The sequence below is a fragment of the Zalophus californianus genome, chromosome 3 (assembly GCF_009762305.2).
Source record: "Zalophus californianus isolate mZalCal1 chromosome 3, mZalCal1.pri.v2, whole genome shotgun sequence".
Classification (NCBI taxonomy): domain Eukaryota; kingdom Metazoa; phylum Chordata; class Mammalia; order Carnivora; family Otariidae; genus Zalophus; species Zalophus californianus.
Genome location: NC_045597.1, coordinates 66,887,631 through 66,907,315, shown reverse-complemented (window position 1 = coordinate 66,907,315; position 19,685 = coordinate 66,887,631). Strand labels below are relative to the sequence as shown.

The 19,685-nt window shown below is 32.3% G+C and overlaps 1 protein-coding gene across 14 annotated transcripts in view; it reads left to right on the top strand.

Annotated features, from left to right (window-relative positions):
* The window catches only part of NBEA (neurobeachin), a 680,715-nt gene that overhangs the window by 235,543 nt on the left and 425,487 nt on the right, over window positions 1-19,685 (top strand). For 12 of the 14 annotated variants that reach the window (XM_027588285.2, XM_027588287.2, XM_027588286.2 and 9 more), the window contains 3 exons: window positions 2,270-2,377; window positions 7,518-7,686; window positions 9,152-9,247. In XM_027588285.2, coding sequence (XP_027444086.1) covers window positions 2,270-2,377; window positions 7,518-7,686; window positions 9,152-9,247 — 373 coding nt within the window. The remainder of the gene's footprint in view (window positions 1-2,269; window positions 2,378-7,517; window positions 7,687-9,151; window positions 9,248-19,685) is intronic. The other 2 variants (XM_027588293.2, XM_027588295.2) reach the window with 1 other exon arrangement.

The following is a 19,685-nucleotide window of genomic DNA, read 5'->3' as shown; positions in this document are numbered from 1 at the left end:
ACACTACACTTGTAACTGGATATTTGATATTGATAAACCTTTTTTCTGCTCAATAAGTGAAGATATGAAATAGAAATTTAATTCATTTAAATAGTTCTGGCTTCAAAATTCTGTAACTTTCAAACAGAACAACCATATATTTAATATATATTGTAGCCTCTTTTTCAATTCTGTCAGAAAACATTCCTAAAATAATCAGACCATATTTTATTGCTAACAAGTCTCCAAAGTGTTCTCCATTGCTTAGAAAATTAAATATGAACACATCAGCAAGAGTGCCTCATGTTATTTGTGTAGGCATGGTAGACTGTAAGTTACTTGAAGGTATGTACATATCTTATCCATCTTTGTAATTCCAGAGCATGTATATATAACACTAGCAGTACTCTGTCAGAAGAGCAGTAACTCTAGAATCAAACAGGTCTGAGTTTGTATGCTGGCTCTACCCTGTAACTAGTTTTGTGACCCAAGACAAATTACTTAGTCACCTGTGACTCAGTTTTCCAGGCTTTAAAATAGATACAAATCTTAATTTACGAGGTATTTCTATTAACTAAATGAAAAGCAGGAATTAAAGTTCTTAGTTAATTCCTGACACACAGTGAACTTTCAATTAATAGTAATTCCCTTCCTCTTTCCAGCAGGTCTATATACTCATGAAATGAATAAATAAATTAGTATTTTTGAGAGCTTTGATCTTAAAGTGTCTGTAACTAATTCACTAGATAATAGGGAGCTTTCCAAGACTGTCAAACCAACTATTACTCTGCAGAACATGGAGAGAAAAGTCCAATGTGAAGGAATTTTGTAGTAATTTAGTTGAGCTAGGCACTGTCTCTTTAGCAAGAACCTTGGCAATGAAAAATGGTTAATAAGCTATAGATACAGAAATATTAGGGGAAAAGTGGACTTGATAAGAAAAGACATTTTAAGAAAGTGAGTCAGTGGACCTGGCGAGGGAGGGTTTTTTTTTTCTCCTTGTGTTTATGCATTTTTTTATGTGACTTTAGTAAGTGAACCATAGATAATTTTGATGAATACTAATCTGTGTAGACTTGACTGAGTCATACATCTTCATTGGACCTCACTTTCTATACTTTGTAAAAAGGAGCTTTACCCATAAAAGGTCTTTATAAAGATCAAATTTAATTATGGATATAGAAATACTTTATAAAATGTAAAATGATATATGTAAGTTAAAATATTTATAAATTTCTTCATCTATGCCGTAAATTGTGTCCTTTTCATCTTTGCTGTAAACAATGTGTTATTTTCTTTAATCATCCTGTGATAAATATTATTAGCTTATTATTTAGATGATATAGCTGAGGTCCAGAGAGGTTAATGTCTCACCTAAGGTCATATCCTGGTAAGTCGTGGAATTATAATGGAAACCAAATAACTAAGCCATATTTTTCTCACTATTCTGTGCTGCAGAGGAATCAAACATCTTAATTTAAGAGTGAAATATCATAATTGAAGTGTATAGAAGATTAGAAGGAAGTCTATTTATTTTTAATTAGGGTAACAAGTTATTCTATTTTCAGGAATTGTATTTGGTACTCTATGTATATGATCTAATTAATCCACATAATTCTTAAAATGTTGTATAAGTGATAAAGTACTAGACTGAATTTCAGGGAACCTTGTTGTCTCACTAGTTTGCTATGTGAGACATTAACTTAAAATTTGTCAGGTTTTGTATCTTCAACTTTAAAAAGGATTTTTGGTCGTTATGATCTTTAATGTCTTTCAGCTTTAATATTAAGGCTATTGAATTTTTTTGTTTACCTTTTTTAGGTTTTTGTAGATCATAACATACTTATACATATAAAATCTCATGCAATGTAATATAGTAATCTTGTATGTTATAAAAGCGTGGTGGATAAATGAACCCAATGATGCAAAGAGATTAAGTAGAGATTGGGAAAGTGAGACTCAGAAAATTTTAGTAACAAGTCCAAGGTTACGCAGCAGAGTTTGAGCTCAAATCCTCTGAAGTCCAAGATCAGTCTCTTTTCCACGTCAGTCTTACTCCTTTTCTGAGTCTGTTGCGGTAGCTGTGATGATGAAGAACAAGAACACTACGAGTAGGTGAAACTGTGACAGCAGCGGAGAGGAGAACAGAAAAAGCGTCTGGTCATAGAGTGCTATTGTCAATAAATGTTAGTGATGGGGAGGTAATGCCTAAGGATACTAGAAATTACTCTCTTATATAAGTTTCTGTATTGTGCTATTTTCTTTTTAACAATTCTCTTTCTTTTTTAAGACTCCATTAGAAAGTGTTCCAGGTAACCTTTCTCCTATTAAAGATCCTGATAGACTTCTTCAGGATGTTGATATTAATCGTCTTCGTGCCGTCGTCTTTCGGGATGTGGTAAGTTATATACCTGCTTGATTTTCCAGGAAAAAAATCTTCCACTATCATTTGTGTAAAATAATTTAAGTTTTATAAGAAAGCTGCAAGTACAACTAAATGTCCTAATGTCAGGAATTGTAGGGTTTGGGACAGACTTCTGATTATAGAATGATTGAGCCTTTGCTTTCTCTGAAAGCTTATTGATACATCAATTTTTTAGGTGATGTAAAATTTTGATTTAGTTTGTGTGTATACTAAGACTGGGGATAACCTTGAAAAATTATGATTCACTTTGTGTTGAATCACCTACTTTTCTCTTTTGTATTCCTTGCTCCATTTCTAGGTACTATTTTGTTATCAACGTTCCTTGTACTATGGATAAAAGGGATTAATTCACTAAGGTGTTACTGGCAATTACTTTTTTGAGGGGCATCTATTTTGAAAGAAGGTCTACATTTTAAAAATGATAGGTATTTATGAGAATTTAAGTTACAAAAGTAGCTTTGTAAAGCTTAAGGAAAAGGTAGCTTATGGAGATGGTTTCTTGGAACACCCCAGTTATATGATCACTTATTCAAGTAAAGATAAGATTGGCCTTTTCACAAATCACGTAGAAACATATATAGTATTTCACAGCAGATTCAATATTGACATTACTCCTTAACATAGTTATTGTTTTCCAGCCACTTTGGAGTCTGTTTTTCTTATTTTAATTGATGATTTATGAAACAGAAGAAAATTTATTTATTTGTTTTAAGTATGCTCCACACCCACTGTGGGGCTTGAACTCAGGACTCTGAGATCAAGAGTAAGAAAGTCTGTATTTTAAATTTATATTTAACAATAAATTGGATGATTACTTTGTACTTTAGAAAGTGGTTAAAACATATGTAAGACACACAGCATAATACTGCATGGTGGGAATCTGCAACACAGAAAAATTGTCACTCTCTTTAATACGTATCAGTTCTTATAAATTACTAGAAAAATTACAAACATACCAACAGAAAATTAGACGGTGGACATAAAATATAAAAGATAAGGTAACAAATACATGATGAAGTCAGTATCACCAGTAGTCAAAGGAATGCAAATTAAAATAAGCGAGATATTTTTAGTATTAGATAAATAAAAATTTTAAATAATAATACCCAGCATTGCAAGGGTGCATGGAAGCATGCTCTGTTATATATCACTGGTAGACGTTTAAATTGGATAAACTTTCTGAGTAGTTCTTTTGCATTATGTGTTAAAACTCTTAAAATATCGATGCCCTGTGACCCAGTGGTTCTACCCAGAAGTTACCTGACTTCATGTGCTCATCAAAGATGCCTACAGGAAAATTGGCAATGTTACAAATACCTAACAGTAGAGTTTCAGCTTAATAGATTATAGTATATTCATTCAGTGGGATACTACACAGCCATTAAAATTATATTTTTGAGGGAAATTTTGTGACATAGAAAAATGGTCATTATATATTTTAAGGGAAAACAGCAGTATACAAAAGTACTTATATTACACAAATACTACATTTTTATGTTGAGTGTATGTACACGTACATGTGTACCTTTAAAAAAAAAAGACATAAAAAAATATACCAAGGGCTGTTAATGATTATCTCTAGGTAAACAGTTTTTTTTATACTTTAGTATTTTATACTTTTTTGTGTTTTCAAAAAACAATATTACAGGTTCTGTAATAAACCTATATTTCTTTTGTAATTAATAAATAATAAAATAGTTTTTTTAAAAATGGAGATAAAATGCATGATAGTATAAAAATGATGATATAAGAGTCTTATAATAATCTGGACTCTAATCCAGACTTGGGAAAAAAAAATCACTAACAGATTCATCATTTAGAAGTTAGAATTATTCATCCTGAAAAAATGTGCTATGGAAAGAATGTTTTTCAAATGAAAAATGATTAAAACATGGAGCATATCCTCATCTCCGAGAGGTACACTCAGACCTAACATAGAAGGGGTTTATGTTAAGTGTGACATTATGTTTACATTGTTAGTAAATTCTGCATTAGTTATTATGGTAGATTATGATAATTTTTTCTAAGACTCCTAGATGTTAAATATGTTGGATAACCCAGCAACGGTGCCTAGCTTTCTTCCCGAAGGATGGGAATTAAGTGTTCCCAGATGTACCTTCCAAACATCATAAAGATAATACAACTTGTGTTTATAATATGTTTCAGACACTTAATATGTATTATCATAAGCTTCCATTTAAGGATTAAGAGAAATTTAAGACTCAGAAATTTTAAGATTCCCCCAGGTAGTATGAGGTGGTGAGAACCTTAAGGTAGACCTCTCCAAAGTATTCTCATTTTCATCAGCATATTTCATAGATTCTAAAATACTGTTTTCACTTTTATTTTATTATTTAATTTATTTATTTTTAAGTTTTTATTTAAATTCCAGTTAGTTAACATACAATGTAATATTAGGTTCAGGTGTACAATATAGTGATTCAACACTTCTCTACACCACTTGGTGCTCTTAACAACAAGTGCATTCCTCCCATCACCTGCTGGAAGTGTTTGACAGTTGATATATTTTAGAATCAATTGTAGATATCATGCTAAGAATTATACTTGACTTTTGAAATTTTTGTGAATCAGTAGTCATTTTTAATTGCCTTAATTTCACAAAGGAGATCAAAAATTAAGTTTTTAAGGAAAACTATATGTACATTATATACATATATACATACAATATGCAATAAATATATATATATCTTGCTCTTGCTTTTTTTCTCTTATGAAGACATTGCTGGTTTAAACTCACATGAACTGTTTAAATCTAGGCAAAAGCGTTGTGTGGTAAAATTTGCTATGTGGTAAGAAATAAAATTAGACTTTAAAAATCAACACTGTTTCCAGTGTTCCCAATAAACTAAAATTTGAAGACAAATTCATTATTCTTCTATACTAGGTCCTTTATATACAAAATTATATAAACTGAAGTAATTTTAATCCTTAAAAGTTGATATAGAAGGTTTTTGACATCCTGGTTGAAGGATTAAAATTTTTAAAGGATTTCAGAGTTAATTATATTACTGATTCAAGATTGAATAGTGGAGGGACCCATTTCTTATGCAGATGGGAGAAACATAAGAGTTTATGTCTTCATAAGAATAAAATATGTAGGCAAGACAATTAATTTGTATAAAAATTTACTTGTTCTCCAGATGTTGTGCTTCATTTTTAAAGATAGAACTCTCTGGGAATAAGCAGCACAATTGGTTTGCAGATCTGGATTTGAAAAGAAAAGGCAACTGTTTTCATGCCATATATATGGGAGATGTTAGCTTGGCTAGGACACTTCACAATATTTGTTGTTTGCAACTCTGCAACTTTGTAGTTAACATGCATTCATTCCACACATGCTTTTTAATTGCCTGGCCCTGAGTTTCCATTAGTGGAAATGTAAATGTTGTAGAATATCACAGTCTGTCACAGCTTGAGCTGTGTTTGAATTCATTCCTGGTCAGTTTCTTTGTTGATATGATTGCACTTCATTTTCCTTTATAATAACTATTTTAAGTATTTGATTTTGTCCCTTCTCTATATATTTATTCCATCAGCATTATAATGCAGAGTATGCATTTCAAACACTTTTAAGAAACTATCTCTAGGAAAGCTGCCTGTCACCCTCAGAGTATGAGATACTAAGTTTATAATATTCCAGAACAAGTTCAATCTGTTTTGGTAGTTTTCTGTATTAGCTGTACTAATCCCATTTCATAGTATTAAATTATTAGTAAATATTTCTTGTTTGCTTTCTTTTCTGACAAATGCACATACATTCTGAATCTTGCTTGCATTTTGCTTAAATGAAGTAAAAATAAAAAGTACCTTTAATGGAGTTGCTAGGCTTTAATGCAGGTCTGCTTTCCTTATTCATATCATACATTTTTTACCTATTATCTGTGGGCCACAGTCATTACTTGCAGTTTTGGTTTGAAGTGTCACCTTTACCTAGCTTAGAAAAGGGCTTTATTACCATTTACATTTGATTCCTTCGATACAGGCTAATTTGAAAGTGGTATTAGAGGTTATAAGTTTGCCTCCTTATCAGTTTTTTCCCTATAATATAGTTATCTAGGCTTTCAAGGTTACATGCAGCTCTTTATATTTTACAAAGCATACTTATAGAGCTATCTTTTCTACTAGACTGCAGTCTGCTTTTTTTTTTTTAAGATTTATTTATTAGAGAAAGAGAGAAAAAGGGCGTGGGTGGGGCAAAGGAAGAGGGACAGAGAGAATCTCAAGCAGACTCCCCTATGAGGGTGGAGCCCACGACCCTGAGACCATGACCGAGCTGAAATTAATATGATGCTCAACCGACTGAGCCACCCAGGTGCCCCTGCAGTCTGCTTTTTTGAAACTACTCTCTCTGTATCCTAACTTCACCAATTGTTTTCATACCTTTTACCAATTTGTTGCACTGGGAAAACTTCCATTTTTGTCATTGAGCTTTTGAAGTTCAGAGCCTCATATATTGGCAGTGTTTTAGAGGTCATTTTTCCAGGGTGCAATAGTGGGACTGTTACTTATTTTTATTTATTTATGCAGTCAGAGGTTGCATTGACTTTTCTTAAGCTGCCATATCATACTTCTAACTCATATTGAGCTTGTATATAAAGTTCAATTTTCTGTTTCCCCTATTTTGTACTCAACAAAGTCTCTTAAGGTAGTAATATGTTAGAATTGTACATGTATCTCAATTATAATTTTATTCTATTTTTTAAAATTATAACATTTGGAACTATTGACTTTTATTCAGATATTATTTCATCCTTATGCTTTCTGTATATTTTATAAATAGACATACTCTGTAGTTATGGAAGTAATGGATAGTAATGGTGAAGAGGACAAAGAATAAAATTTGGGGGCATAAATGCAAAATTTTAACATTCTCATTTTTTGAAATTAAATTTCAACCTATAACTCATGATATATTTCTGGAGTTTTGTATTTATACTTAAATGATACTAATTAAATAACAATGTATACTTAGAAGTTTTAATAAAAGTTAAATGTCATATTTTACCTCCATAAAGAAAATGAAATAGTAGTTTCTTATACTCTGGTAACTTCAAAAATTTGAATGTCAGAACTGCCTTTTCATTTTACACAGGATGATAGCAAGCAGGCACAGTTCTTGGCGCTAGCTGTTGTTTACTTCATTTCGGTTCTGATGGTTTCCAAGTATCGTGACATATTAGAACCCCAGCGAGAGACTGCAAGAACTGGAAGCCAACCAGGTAGAAACATCAGACAAGAAATAAATTCGCCAACAAGTACAGGTACTATTTTTTTAATTATTTGAGTTTTTGTCATCATTTATCTCCTTTTTATTTCCTTTTTACATCCCATCCAGTTTTAAACTAGTCCTACTCATTATCATCTTAAATATTTATAAGTAGTTGGCATATAAATGCCAATTTAATACTCTTTAATTCCATAAAAATGTGTGAATTTCCATGATATTTGCTATATTCTCATTTTATCAGTGCAGTTTGGGTTTAATGTTTTCCATATGTTAATACAAATCATTTACTATTTAATATGCAAATAACTGATATATTTTAATTGTATTACTTTTTAACTTTTATGAACATGAAAGTAGATTCTTACAGAGTAGTTCAAGACCAAGAATAAGCCAAAATATAAATCTTTATAGCCAAGTTCAAAGATAGCTTCTTTTTTGGTTGCTTATTCTCTCTCTCTCTCTCACTCTCTCTGTGTTTCTTTTGCAGTGTATAGTTATTTAAGTATCTAAATATTCTGTCAGAGATTCATAATAAGCCAACATACATTTTAAACTTTATACCAAAGTTGCTTCAATTAAAATCAAAGACTTAAAGACAACAATGAACCATCTTGGATCATATTATCTCTTTTATTTAGAGAAGATGCTCATGTTGTGGGAGTTCTTGCATTATCAGCTTTGCCTACTCTGCTTGAAAATGATAAACACATTTTCTGGCAACTAATATTTTAATATCATGGAATGCCTTCTATCAGTTGCATTTCCTGCCATGTGTTTATATCAAGGTTGTTTCTTGGTTGTTTGCAATGTATTCTTGGTAACCTAGTGGTTATTTCATGTACTATTAGATTAATTTGTAGTTGAAATTGTCTTTCCTAAATAAATGCATATGATATATAAATAAAATGGATATTTTAAAAAATGAGTAGAAATTAGTGGTCAAATCTCTGCATCTTGTTTTCCCTGAGCATATCATATCTCCTTTACCTTGCTTTTGTGGAAATATGGATTATGTTTTAGCTATAGTACTTTATTGTTGCATGCTACATTTACTTTGAACACATAAACATGATATTATTTCATTGTAGTATACTTTTAACTTTATTCTTCAAATTAAACATTATCCTACCATTCCAGTTTATGTCTTTTGACCATTTAAAACATTAAGACTCTTATTATGTTAATCAACTTTTGCTTCATTTTAAATGCATTCATATCAGCTTTATATGTATAAAACAAGCAATACTTTAGTCAGCCTTCCACTTCTGATTTTGTATGTGTATGTCTTTCTGTATGTTGCTAAAATTACTCTACTTAACAAGTGTATGATATCTCCTTTCTCTTAATACATAACCTCTTTCCTTCCCCCAGAGATGCAGTCTTTATTGCTAGTACTGTTTGCATGTTGCAGTAATAGAGAGTTGTCATGGATCTCCAGTGGACCATGTTGCAGGTTGCTACATGCTGGCTCAAATTTGATTCCATGATTTTCTCTGCAGTTGTGGTCATACCATCTATCCCTCATCCAAGTTTGAACCATGGATTCCTTGCCAAGTTAATTCCTGAGCAGAGCTTTGCCCACTCATTTTACAAAGGTAATATTGACTTCATCTCCTGACCTGTTTGGGTATTCGTATTTCATTAATTGTTATAAAATAAATATCCATAATGTAATTGTTTGCAGACAAGTATATACCTCAGGTTTCATGGAGATATGATATGTTGTATTTTTATTTGGCTTTTGAGAGTAAAATACAGTTTTTATATTTGTATTTCATTACATTTCTTTATCATCTGCAAATTATGATAATTATATGTATAAGAATATTCACAGTGGTGGCATTCACTAGAGTTTGCAGAAGAGCCACACCTTAGTAGGAGACTAAAGTAGCCCTAAAATGAAGGCTTCTCTAGACTCACAAGAAAAAAAGCTTAAAAACAAGACTTGAAAACATCAAATTGATCTATAAGTTACTTAACTTTCTGTAAAAGTTCTACCTCTGTTTAAAGGAATACAAAAAATTTTTTCACCAAACAACATAAAATTCAATGTTCAGCATTCAATAAAAAATTAAAGAAGCAGGAAAATGTGCTATATAAGGGGAAAAAAAATCATTCAATAGAAACTGATTCAGAAAGGACAGTGATGGCAGAACTACCGGATAAGAACATTCAAACAGCTATTATGAGTATGTTCAAAATGCTTTTCAATCTAAAAGAAGTAGTGAATGTAATGAGAAAAAAAAATGGAAGATTTTTTAAAAAGAACCAGTTGGGAGTTTTAGAGATAAAAAATAAAATAGCTGATATGATGTCTCTGGGTAGGGTTGACATGGGACTACTCTGCAGAACAAAGGATTGTAGTAGGCCGAATTCTGTTCCCCGTCCCCATTCCGCCCAAGATTTTCCCATGTACACACCCTGCATGATTCCTGGGACAGTGAATATGATGGATTTTGCTCCTGTGACTATGTTGTATTACATAGCATAGTTGCTTTTAAAAGAAAGTGATTATCCATATAGTCCTGACCTAATTACATGAGACCGTAAAGGCAGAGCATTTTCTCTGGCTGGTTACAGAAAGGAACTCAGAGAGACTGAGAGTGTGAAAGTGATTTGACTTGAAGGAAGTCCTTTATTGCTGAGATGAAGGTGACTGCAGTTCAAAGACCTGAAATCACCTCGTAGGAGCTTGAGAGCACAACCTGGCTGACAGTCAGCAAGTAAGTGGGAGACTTAGCCTACAACAACAAAGAACTGAATTCCTCCAGTAACTTGAGTTTAAAGAGGACCCTGCACTCCAGATGATACCATAGTTCAGTGTTTCTATATATTGGCTAATGATATAGAAGACCAACTTATAGGATAAATAAATAAAGCAGTGAAGTATTTTTTGTTACAACTTGATGAACGCACAGATTTTTATAATAAATGTGCAACCTTTGAACATGATGTTGAAATAAAGGAAAAATTCAGCTTTATTGCTTATAAACATCTAGCTGTGAACTAAGAAAAATTAGATTAAATTAGATTAGATTGAAAGTCTGGAGGGTTTTTTGTTTTGTTTTGTTTTGTTTTGTTTTGTTTTGTTTGTGTGTATAGAAGGTATTCCAAAGGCTTAGCTGTAGTGACTGGAAGATATTCTAGAATAGTTACCCAGATTCAGGAGCCTATATCAGAATATCAGTGCTCTTCTTTATCAAGGATATTTTCTTGTGAAAACAATATTAGCTCGACTGTACAGTGTTCTTAGTGGCATAATAAAATTTTGAATTACTTTAAGACTGTTGTGGTGAATTTGCTATTTTCTTTACTATGTGATAATATGGAAGCTGATCATAAATAACTGTTATGGTATGCTGTGGTACAGTGGGTATTGAAAGGAAAAGTCCTATGATGATGTTGGAACTACAAAGTCAACTTTTGGTGTTTTTTACAGAATAAGAAACCAGTTTGATTCCATTCTTTAAAGACTAGTAGAACTCGCTTTTTCGTCAGATCTGTAAAATATTTTTAATGAATTCAGTACTTACAAATGGGGAATGATTGCAACATGTTTTTTAGTAGCAGAAAAGATCAAAGGACAAAAAGAATCTTGGAAGCATACAATTTCTATGACATTTTTCGTTACTTAATAATTATTATTTAATATAATTATCAAGAAAGTATCTTGATCTTTAAGGATGATTTTGATTTTGCTCACCCTTGAAAATTTATCTCCTGACATTTTATGTTTTTGATAGAATGTTTTGTGTTTAATTTTCTACCAGAAGAAGATTCATACATGAGATTCATGGAAATGGAATTCATTGCTTTCATTGAAATATAATTTATATTTGATTATAACAATACAAGATAAGTTATTAGAATTGGGCATTGGTGAGCATTGAGGGAAATTTTGAAGATACAGCTTTTCTAGTTTCATTTTGGATAAAAGTTTAAAATGAATATTCATTCCATGAACATACCTCTGTGACACTGCTTTCTCTACTCTGCCTGATATTAAAATAAAACAAAAGGTTAGCTATATGTTATTCCCATGAGTGGCATTATTGCCTGTTCAACTTGGATTAGATAAATTAAAAAGCAAAAAGCTCTCATTGTCAGATTATCAACTTTAAATATTTATATCCCCAGTTTTTGTATAAAACATTTATATAGGAGTCTCTTTTAGGGAGTCATTCTGCTTCAAACTTTGTTTATGATGTGTAATGGGAAAAATTCACAAGTATAATAACATTTGCATATATTGGTCACCTATAAACACACTTTCAGTGAACAGCATGATGAACAGTTTTAAAATTATTTTCTTTTCCCAATATTATCTTTGTTCTGATTAAATTGAAATTTATTTTTTGTCTATAGAGTCAAATAATAAAAACATTTGTGGTTTTATTTTGTGTACTTAATTTTTTAAATTATTTTTAATTCATTTTCAAAATGTCAGTCAGTGATGGTTAAAAAAAAGTAAATTTTCGCTTTGAGTTTGATAGTTTGAGAAGCACTGATTTGGACTACTCTTCAACTCCTTCACACTTCACTTTCTTCTTTCAGCTCATTATTGAACATTTTAAAAAATGCCGAACTAGCTCTCTGGCCTCTTTTTTTTTTTTTTTATCTTTGATAGTCCCTCAGTTCAAAGTCTTATCCCTTTTTGGAGCATTGCCATAGTTTCTTCTTTGGACTTCTTTTCTTTAGTCATTAGTCTGTTACTGATGACAATAAAAAGTAACACTAATGTATATAATAAAGTAATGAGACATACTTTATATTTAATATTATAAATATATATTTATATTTATTTATATTTATATAATATATTATATTATATATATTTATATGAAAATATATTTTCATATAATATTTTATAACATATAACAAATATAATAAAGCAGTTTTTCTTTCTAAAAATTCTAAAGGCTTTCTGTGATTTAGGGGACAAAATTAAAATGTCTTACTTTATTGTGACACACTACTGTAGTTCTAATTTACCTGGATTATACACAATTGCCTCCAAAGTAGTTTCTTTACCTCTTTCTTTACTGATCTTTATTCGATTTATTACAGTTTTGCTACAATTTGTTTTAAAATGTAAATGATATATGTGTATTTTTTTTACTTAAAATTTTCTGATAGCATGTAGAGTAAAAATATCACAGGCGCTTCAGATAATCTGACTGCTGATTATCTTTCCAGCTCTTTCTCATATTATTCTTCCATTTGCTCACTATGCTACCACAATAAAACTGTCTTTCCCTTCCTTAATAATCACAAGCACTATCCTACCTCTTGATCTTTGTATTTTGTTTCTGGTTTTTGGTTCTCTCTCTTTCCTATTTTTTGCATGACTGGTGCATTTTCATCCTTCAGTTGACTCCCTGAAGGTGTCCACCTCACAGAGGCTTTCCCTGACTGCTGTAGCTGAGTAGCTTCCTCTCTATGACCAGCCTGTTCTCTACCACTACATCCTCTTCATTTCCTTTTTTGCATTTACACAATTTATTCGTTTAGTTGTTTATTGGAATGTGTACTTCAAGAGCATAGTCCCTGACACCCAGCATGATGCTTGGAACTAAATAAATACTTGTTAGTAGATGAGTAAGCCAGTGAGAAAGCTAAACAATTTTTTTAAAACTTGATGTTAGCCATAAAATGTATTTCATTATCAAACATGCCAAAACAGGGATAAGAAACTTTTATTGCTAACTTGGTCTAGAAGCTGTAGAAGCTTTATATTAATCATTTCACTTTAGGTTTAATAAGAATAAAGTTAATATTTAGGTGAACTTATAAATAAATATATTGGTTTCCTCTAACAATTCATTATTAGGGAAAAGAATTAACACTGGAAATAAAAAGTCAAGATAATGTAGTACTGGTAAAAGAATAGGCATATGGCATGATTGGCCTATAAATAGGCTGAATTTGTATGAATGTTTCTCATAGTATAAATGTATTACCTATAGTATATACATTAGTATATAGTACTATATATGTTATGTATTATATTATAAATACAACTTTTCTAGTCAAAGGGAAGAGGAAGTATCATTTGGCAAATGGTATTTAGGTTACCAAATGGGCAAACATTTGAAAAAATTAATTTATATCCTTATCTCATATATTATGCCAGATATACTTCACATGCATTAAATTTAAAGGTATAAATGAAACTGATCATAATTCAAGACAATTGAAGTTAATATTTGTATTAAAAAGGTGTTTTAAATTATAACATCAAAAGCTGAGGTTTAAAGTAAAAGATATGACTAAATAGGAGTTTTGTATATCTCCAAGTCTGAAAATATCAAAAAAATTTAAAACAAATGCAAACAGCAGAACTTTTACATGTATATGATAAAAGTTAATAGCCTTAATGAATAAAAAGCTCTTACAGATCATTTAAAAGAATGTATCATGCTAAGGGAAACATGTAGAAAGCATCAAACAGTTAACAAAAGAAAAGCAATGTACAGTACTGATAAGGAAAATATATTTAAATCTAATAACCAAATTTATATTGAAGCAAAAATATACCTTGATCTTGAGTGGCTCAGTCGGTTAAGCATCCAACTCTTGATTTTGGCTCAGGTCATCATTTCAAGGTCGTGAGATGGAGCTCCACATCAGACTACCCTGCTGGAGATTCTGTCTGCCCATCCCCCTCCCCTCTAATCGTGTGTGTTTGCTCTCTCTAAAATAAATCTTTAAAAAGATACATATGTGTGTGTATATATATATATGTAATATATATATATACCATAATTTGCAAATTGGACAAAATTCTGAAGGGTTAGAATGCAAAGATGTGCAGGTTACATAGCATAAAACTATAACCCTTAAGCTAGTAATTTTACTTTTAGAATTGTATCTTCAGGAAACAAGATTATGCTAATAATTTATATAGAAATATTTTTACCACTCAGTTTTTATCTATTGTATGTTTAGAAATAAAGTTAATATTTATTAAGTAAATCATTACATTCATGTCAAAGTTTTTCAGTACTACAAATTTATTATTTTCTCTTGCTCTTGGAATCATTTTTAATGTATCAATCGTAATCCTGTATGTGGATGCATTATAATTTCTCTTATAAGTACTCTAAAACACTGTCATCATAATATTTATAGAATTTTTATTGGATAATGATGTTGCATAATATATATCACATTTATTTACAGGTAAAAATCATGCCCAGGTATTCCTAGCAAATATCTCTTAAAAACGTCAACTTTTTGAAATAGGTGTCTGTTTTCAGTATTAGTAAAGGTACCAACAAAAGCTTCCCTCTCCTCTTCCTTTCTTTTTCTTCTATCCTCCAATTTAACCTTTCCTTCAATTTACTTTATGATTCCTAATTATATATTTGTTGAATAAATATTTAGAATGATTTCCTATTACATCCCAGTTGCTGGGGATATATAATAGTGAACAAAACATCCCTGTCCTTATGAAACTAACATTCTAGCAAGGTAGAAACATTTATGGAAACCACACACTTAAACATAAAATTGCAAGCTATGCTGCATTCTAAGAATAAAATTATAGACTATTATGAGAAACTACAGAAGAAGAAACCTAATTTAATTTGAGGGTTGGGGATGACTTTTCATAGGAGAGACACTTAAACTGGGAACAAAAAGATGAATTCAGGGACATCTGAGTGGCTCAGTCGATTAAGCATCTGCCTTACAGCTCAGGTCATGATCCCAGAGTCCTGGGATAGAGTCTCCTTTCTTGGCAGAAAGCCTGCTTCTCCCTCTTCCTGCTGCTCCCCCTGCTTGTGCTCTCTCTCTCTCTGACAAATAAATAAATAAAATCTTTAAAAAAAAAAGATGAATTCAGTGGGTTTGAGAAAAATGTTGGGGACAGTGGAAGCACATTCCTGAAATAGTAACCACTGTTGAGAGAAATTTCTTGGCGTATTTTGGGAACATACGTAGATGGATAAGAATAAAGGGAAAGAGAAACATTTAAAGAGTTCAGATAGGTAGACAGGTACCAAATCATGTAGAGTTTGAAAACTAGGGATTGGGTTTTTTAAATAATTAGAAGAGTATTGTATTAGTGTTCTATTGCTGCCCCATTACAAAATACCACAGACTTATGAGCCTAAAACAACACAAATATATTACCTTATGGTTTTATAGATGACAAGTCTAATATGGATTTGGCCAGGCTAAAATCAAGGCTTCTGCACTGTATGTCTTTCTGGAGGCTGTTGAGGAGAACCCATTTTCCTTGCCTTTTCAGCTTCTGGAGACCACTTATATTTCTTGGCTCCTGGCTTTCTTCCTCCTTCCTCCATCTTTAAAACCTGGAACAGTGCATCTTTCAGACTGTTCTGTAGTTACATCCTCCTCTGAGCACAGCTAGGAAAGGTTTTCTTCCTCTATGGACTCATGAGATTAGATTGAGCCCACCTGGATAATCCAGGATAGTCTTCCCTTTGCAAAGCTCTCTCATTTAATGTCATTCTTGTGTAAGGTGACAGTCATAGGTTATGAGAGTTAGGACATGGACATCTTGAAGGGGAGTGTCCATTATTTTGTCTACTATAAGTATCATAATCTGCTTACAATTTTCAAGAGCATTTTAGGTGTAATGAAGGAATAGATTAAAGGGAGCATTGAGGGAATCTGGATAAACCAATTGGAGGCTGTTGCTCTCTAGGTAAGTGATGCTTTGCTTAACACCAAGCTGTGGTGGCAGTGGAGATTGAAGGAGAAGATAAATTAGACATACCTTGGAGGTAAAAATGAAAGTATATGGTAATAGATTGGATGTGGGGCATAGAGTATGCCAAGTTTTCAAAGATATGCCTGGCTATCTGTCTGAAGTTCTGAGGTCAAATGGCTATCAAAGCAAACAATACTGGTAAGTAAGGTTGAATAGAATGACCAAGACTTCCATTTTCAATGTGTTAAATATTTTTTTTTTCTTTTTACCTTTGACTCCCTTCATGCATTTCTCCCCCCTGCCCCAGCAACCACAATCTATTCCTTCTTTGTATCTATGAGCTTGATTTTTTTAAGAGTCCACATATAAGTGATATCATATGATAATTCTCTGTCTGACTTATTTCACTTACCATAATGCCCTTGAGGTCTATCTATAGTGTCACAAATGACAAGATTTCATTCTTTTTAATGGCTGCATAATATTCCATTTTCTTTATTTACTACAGTTTCTTTAGCCATTCATCCATTGATGGACCCTTAGGTTGTCTCCATATCTTGTTTATTGTAAATAATACTGCAGTGAACGTGGGGCTGCATTTATCTTTTCCAGTTAGTATTTTTGTTTTCTTCAGATAAATTTGTGGAATTGCTGGATCTTATGGTGGTTCTACTTTTAATTTTTTGAGGAACTTCTATGCTGTTTTCCGTAGTGGCTGTAGCAATTTCCATTCACACCAGAGTGCACAGGGGCTCTTTCCCCATCACATCTTTACCAACATTTGTTATTTCTTGTATTTTTGATAATAGCCATTTTAACAAGTATGAAGTGATACTGTGGTTTTGATTTTCATTTCCCTGATGATTAATGATGTTGACCATTTTTTATATATATTTGGTGGCCATCTTTATATCTTCAGAAAAATGTCTATTCGTATCATCTGCCTTTTTTAAAAGTGGGTTTTTTTACTTTTGAATTGTATTGAATTCCTTATATATTTTTTGTATTAGGCCCTTATTGGATATATAATTTACAAATATTTTCTCCCATTTAGTAGACTGCCTTTTTGTTGATGGTTTCCTTTGTTATATAGAAACAATTTAATTTGATGTAGTCCTATTTGTGTGTTTTTGCTTTGTTGCTTATGCTTTTGGTATCAGATTTAAAAAATCATTGTAATACCTATGATGGGGAGGTTACCATGTATGTTTTCTTCTAGGAGTTTTATGGTTTCAGATTTTACATTCAAGTTTTTAATCAATTTTGAGTTAATGTTTGTGTATGGTATAAAATAGTGGTCATGTTTCATTCTTTTACATGTGACTGTCCAGTTTTCCCAACATCATTTATTAAAAGGACTGTCCTACCTCCATTGTGTATTTTTAAGTCCTTTGTTGTAAATTGACCATGTTGGCATGGGTTTATTTTTGGACTCTCAGGTGCCACTGGTGAGGGAGGCACAAAGCTTGCCTGTGGCTGGGTCTCCTCCAGAGCCTCATGGGCGAGGGGGTTCTGTGGGCTCTCTGGGCCAGCCAGTCAGCTCCGGAATGACACATCTAGCACCGATCCTGCTGAAGGCAGGGAGGGCAGAGCAGGGATTGACTGGCGGAGAGGTGCAGAGAGACGAATAGATCCCCTCAGTCTCACTGTGACACCCTGGGGCCTGGACTGCCCAAGACCCAGAAGGCACTGGTCTATATATTATCTGTTCCATTGATCAGTGTGTCTGTTTTGATACCAATACCATGCTGCTTGATTACTATAGCTTTGTAATATAGTTTGGAATCAGGCAGCATGAAGCTCCAGCTTTTTTGTTCTTTCTCAACATTGCTATGGTTCTTCGAGATCTTCTGTGGTTCTGTACAAATTTTAAGATTATTTATTTCTGTGAAAAATGCCATTGCAGTTTTGATAAGGATTGCATTGAATCTGTAGCTTGCTTTGTATACTATGGGCATTTTGATAATATTGATTCTTCCAAATTTTGAGCATGGAATATCTTCCATTTATTTGTTTCTTCAGTGATTTTCCATTAATCTTTTGCAGTTCTCAGTATATGTTTCTTTACCTTCTTGGTTAAATTTCTTCTTAGGTATTCATTTTGATGTAGTTTGTAAGTGGGATTGTTTTCTTAAATTCTCTTTCTGATTGTTTATGATGAGTGTATAAGAATGCAACAGTTTCTAGATAGTGATTTTGTATCCACAGCTAAATGAATTTGTTTATTCTAACAGTTTTTTTGATGGAGTCTTCAAGGTTTTCTATGTATAATGTGTCATCTGCAGATAGTTTGACTGTTTTTCTTCTTCCTTTACAATATACATGCTTTTATTTCTTTTTCTTGCCTAGTTATTCTGCCTAGGACTTCTAATACCATGTTGAATAAAAGTGGCAAGAGTGGGCATCCTTGTCCTGTTCCTGATCTTAGAGGAAAAGCTTTCATTTTTTGACCAGTGATGATGTTAGCTATGGGATTATTATATATGACCTTTAATATGTTGAGGCCTCTATACCCACTTTGTTGAGAGTTTTTATAATAAATTGATGTTAAGGGGCGCCTGGGTGGCTAAGGTGGTTAAGCATCTGCCTTCAGCTCAGGTGGTGATCCCAGTGGGATCAAGCCCTATGGGGCTCCCTGCTGGGCCCGGAGCCTACTTCTCCCTCTCCCTCTACCCTTTCCCCCAGCTCATGCTCACACTTTCTATCTCTCTCTCAAATAAAAGCATTAAGTCTATTAAAAAAATTGATGTTAAATTGTGTCAAATACTTTCTCTGCATCTATTGAGATGATTATATGATTCTTATCCTTTTTGTTAATGTGGTTTATCACATCAACTGATTTGCAGGTGTGGAACCATCCTTCTTTCCCTGGAATAAATCCCACTTGATCATGGTATATGATCCATTTAATGTGTTGTTGAATTCAGTTTGCTAATATTTTGTTGAGGATTTTTGCATCTATGTTTATTAGAGATATTGGCCTGTAATCTTCTCTTGTGGCCTTCTTGTCTGGTTTTAGTATCAGGGTAATGCTGGCCTCAATAAAATGAGTTTGGAAGAGCTCCCTCTTTATTTTGGAAGAGCTTGAGAAGGGTTGGTACTAATTCTTCCTTTAATGTTTGGTGAAGCCATGTGGTCCTGGACTTTTGTTTGTTGGTAGATTTTGATTACTGATTCAGTCTCCTTACTAGTAATTAGTCTATTCAGATTTTCCATTTCTTCGTGTTTCAGACTTGGTAGATTGTATGTTCTAGGAATTTGTCCATTTCTTCCAGGTTGTGTCTAATTCATTGGCGTATTATTTGTAGTAGTCTATGATCCTTTGTATTTTTGTGATGTCAGTTGAAAGAGCT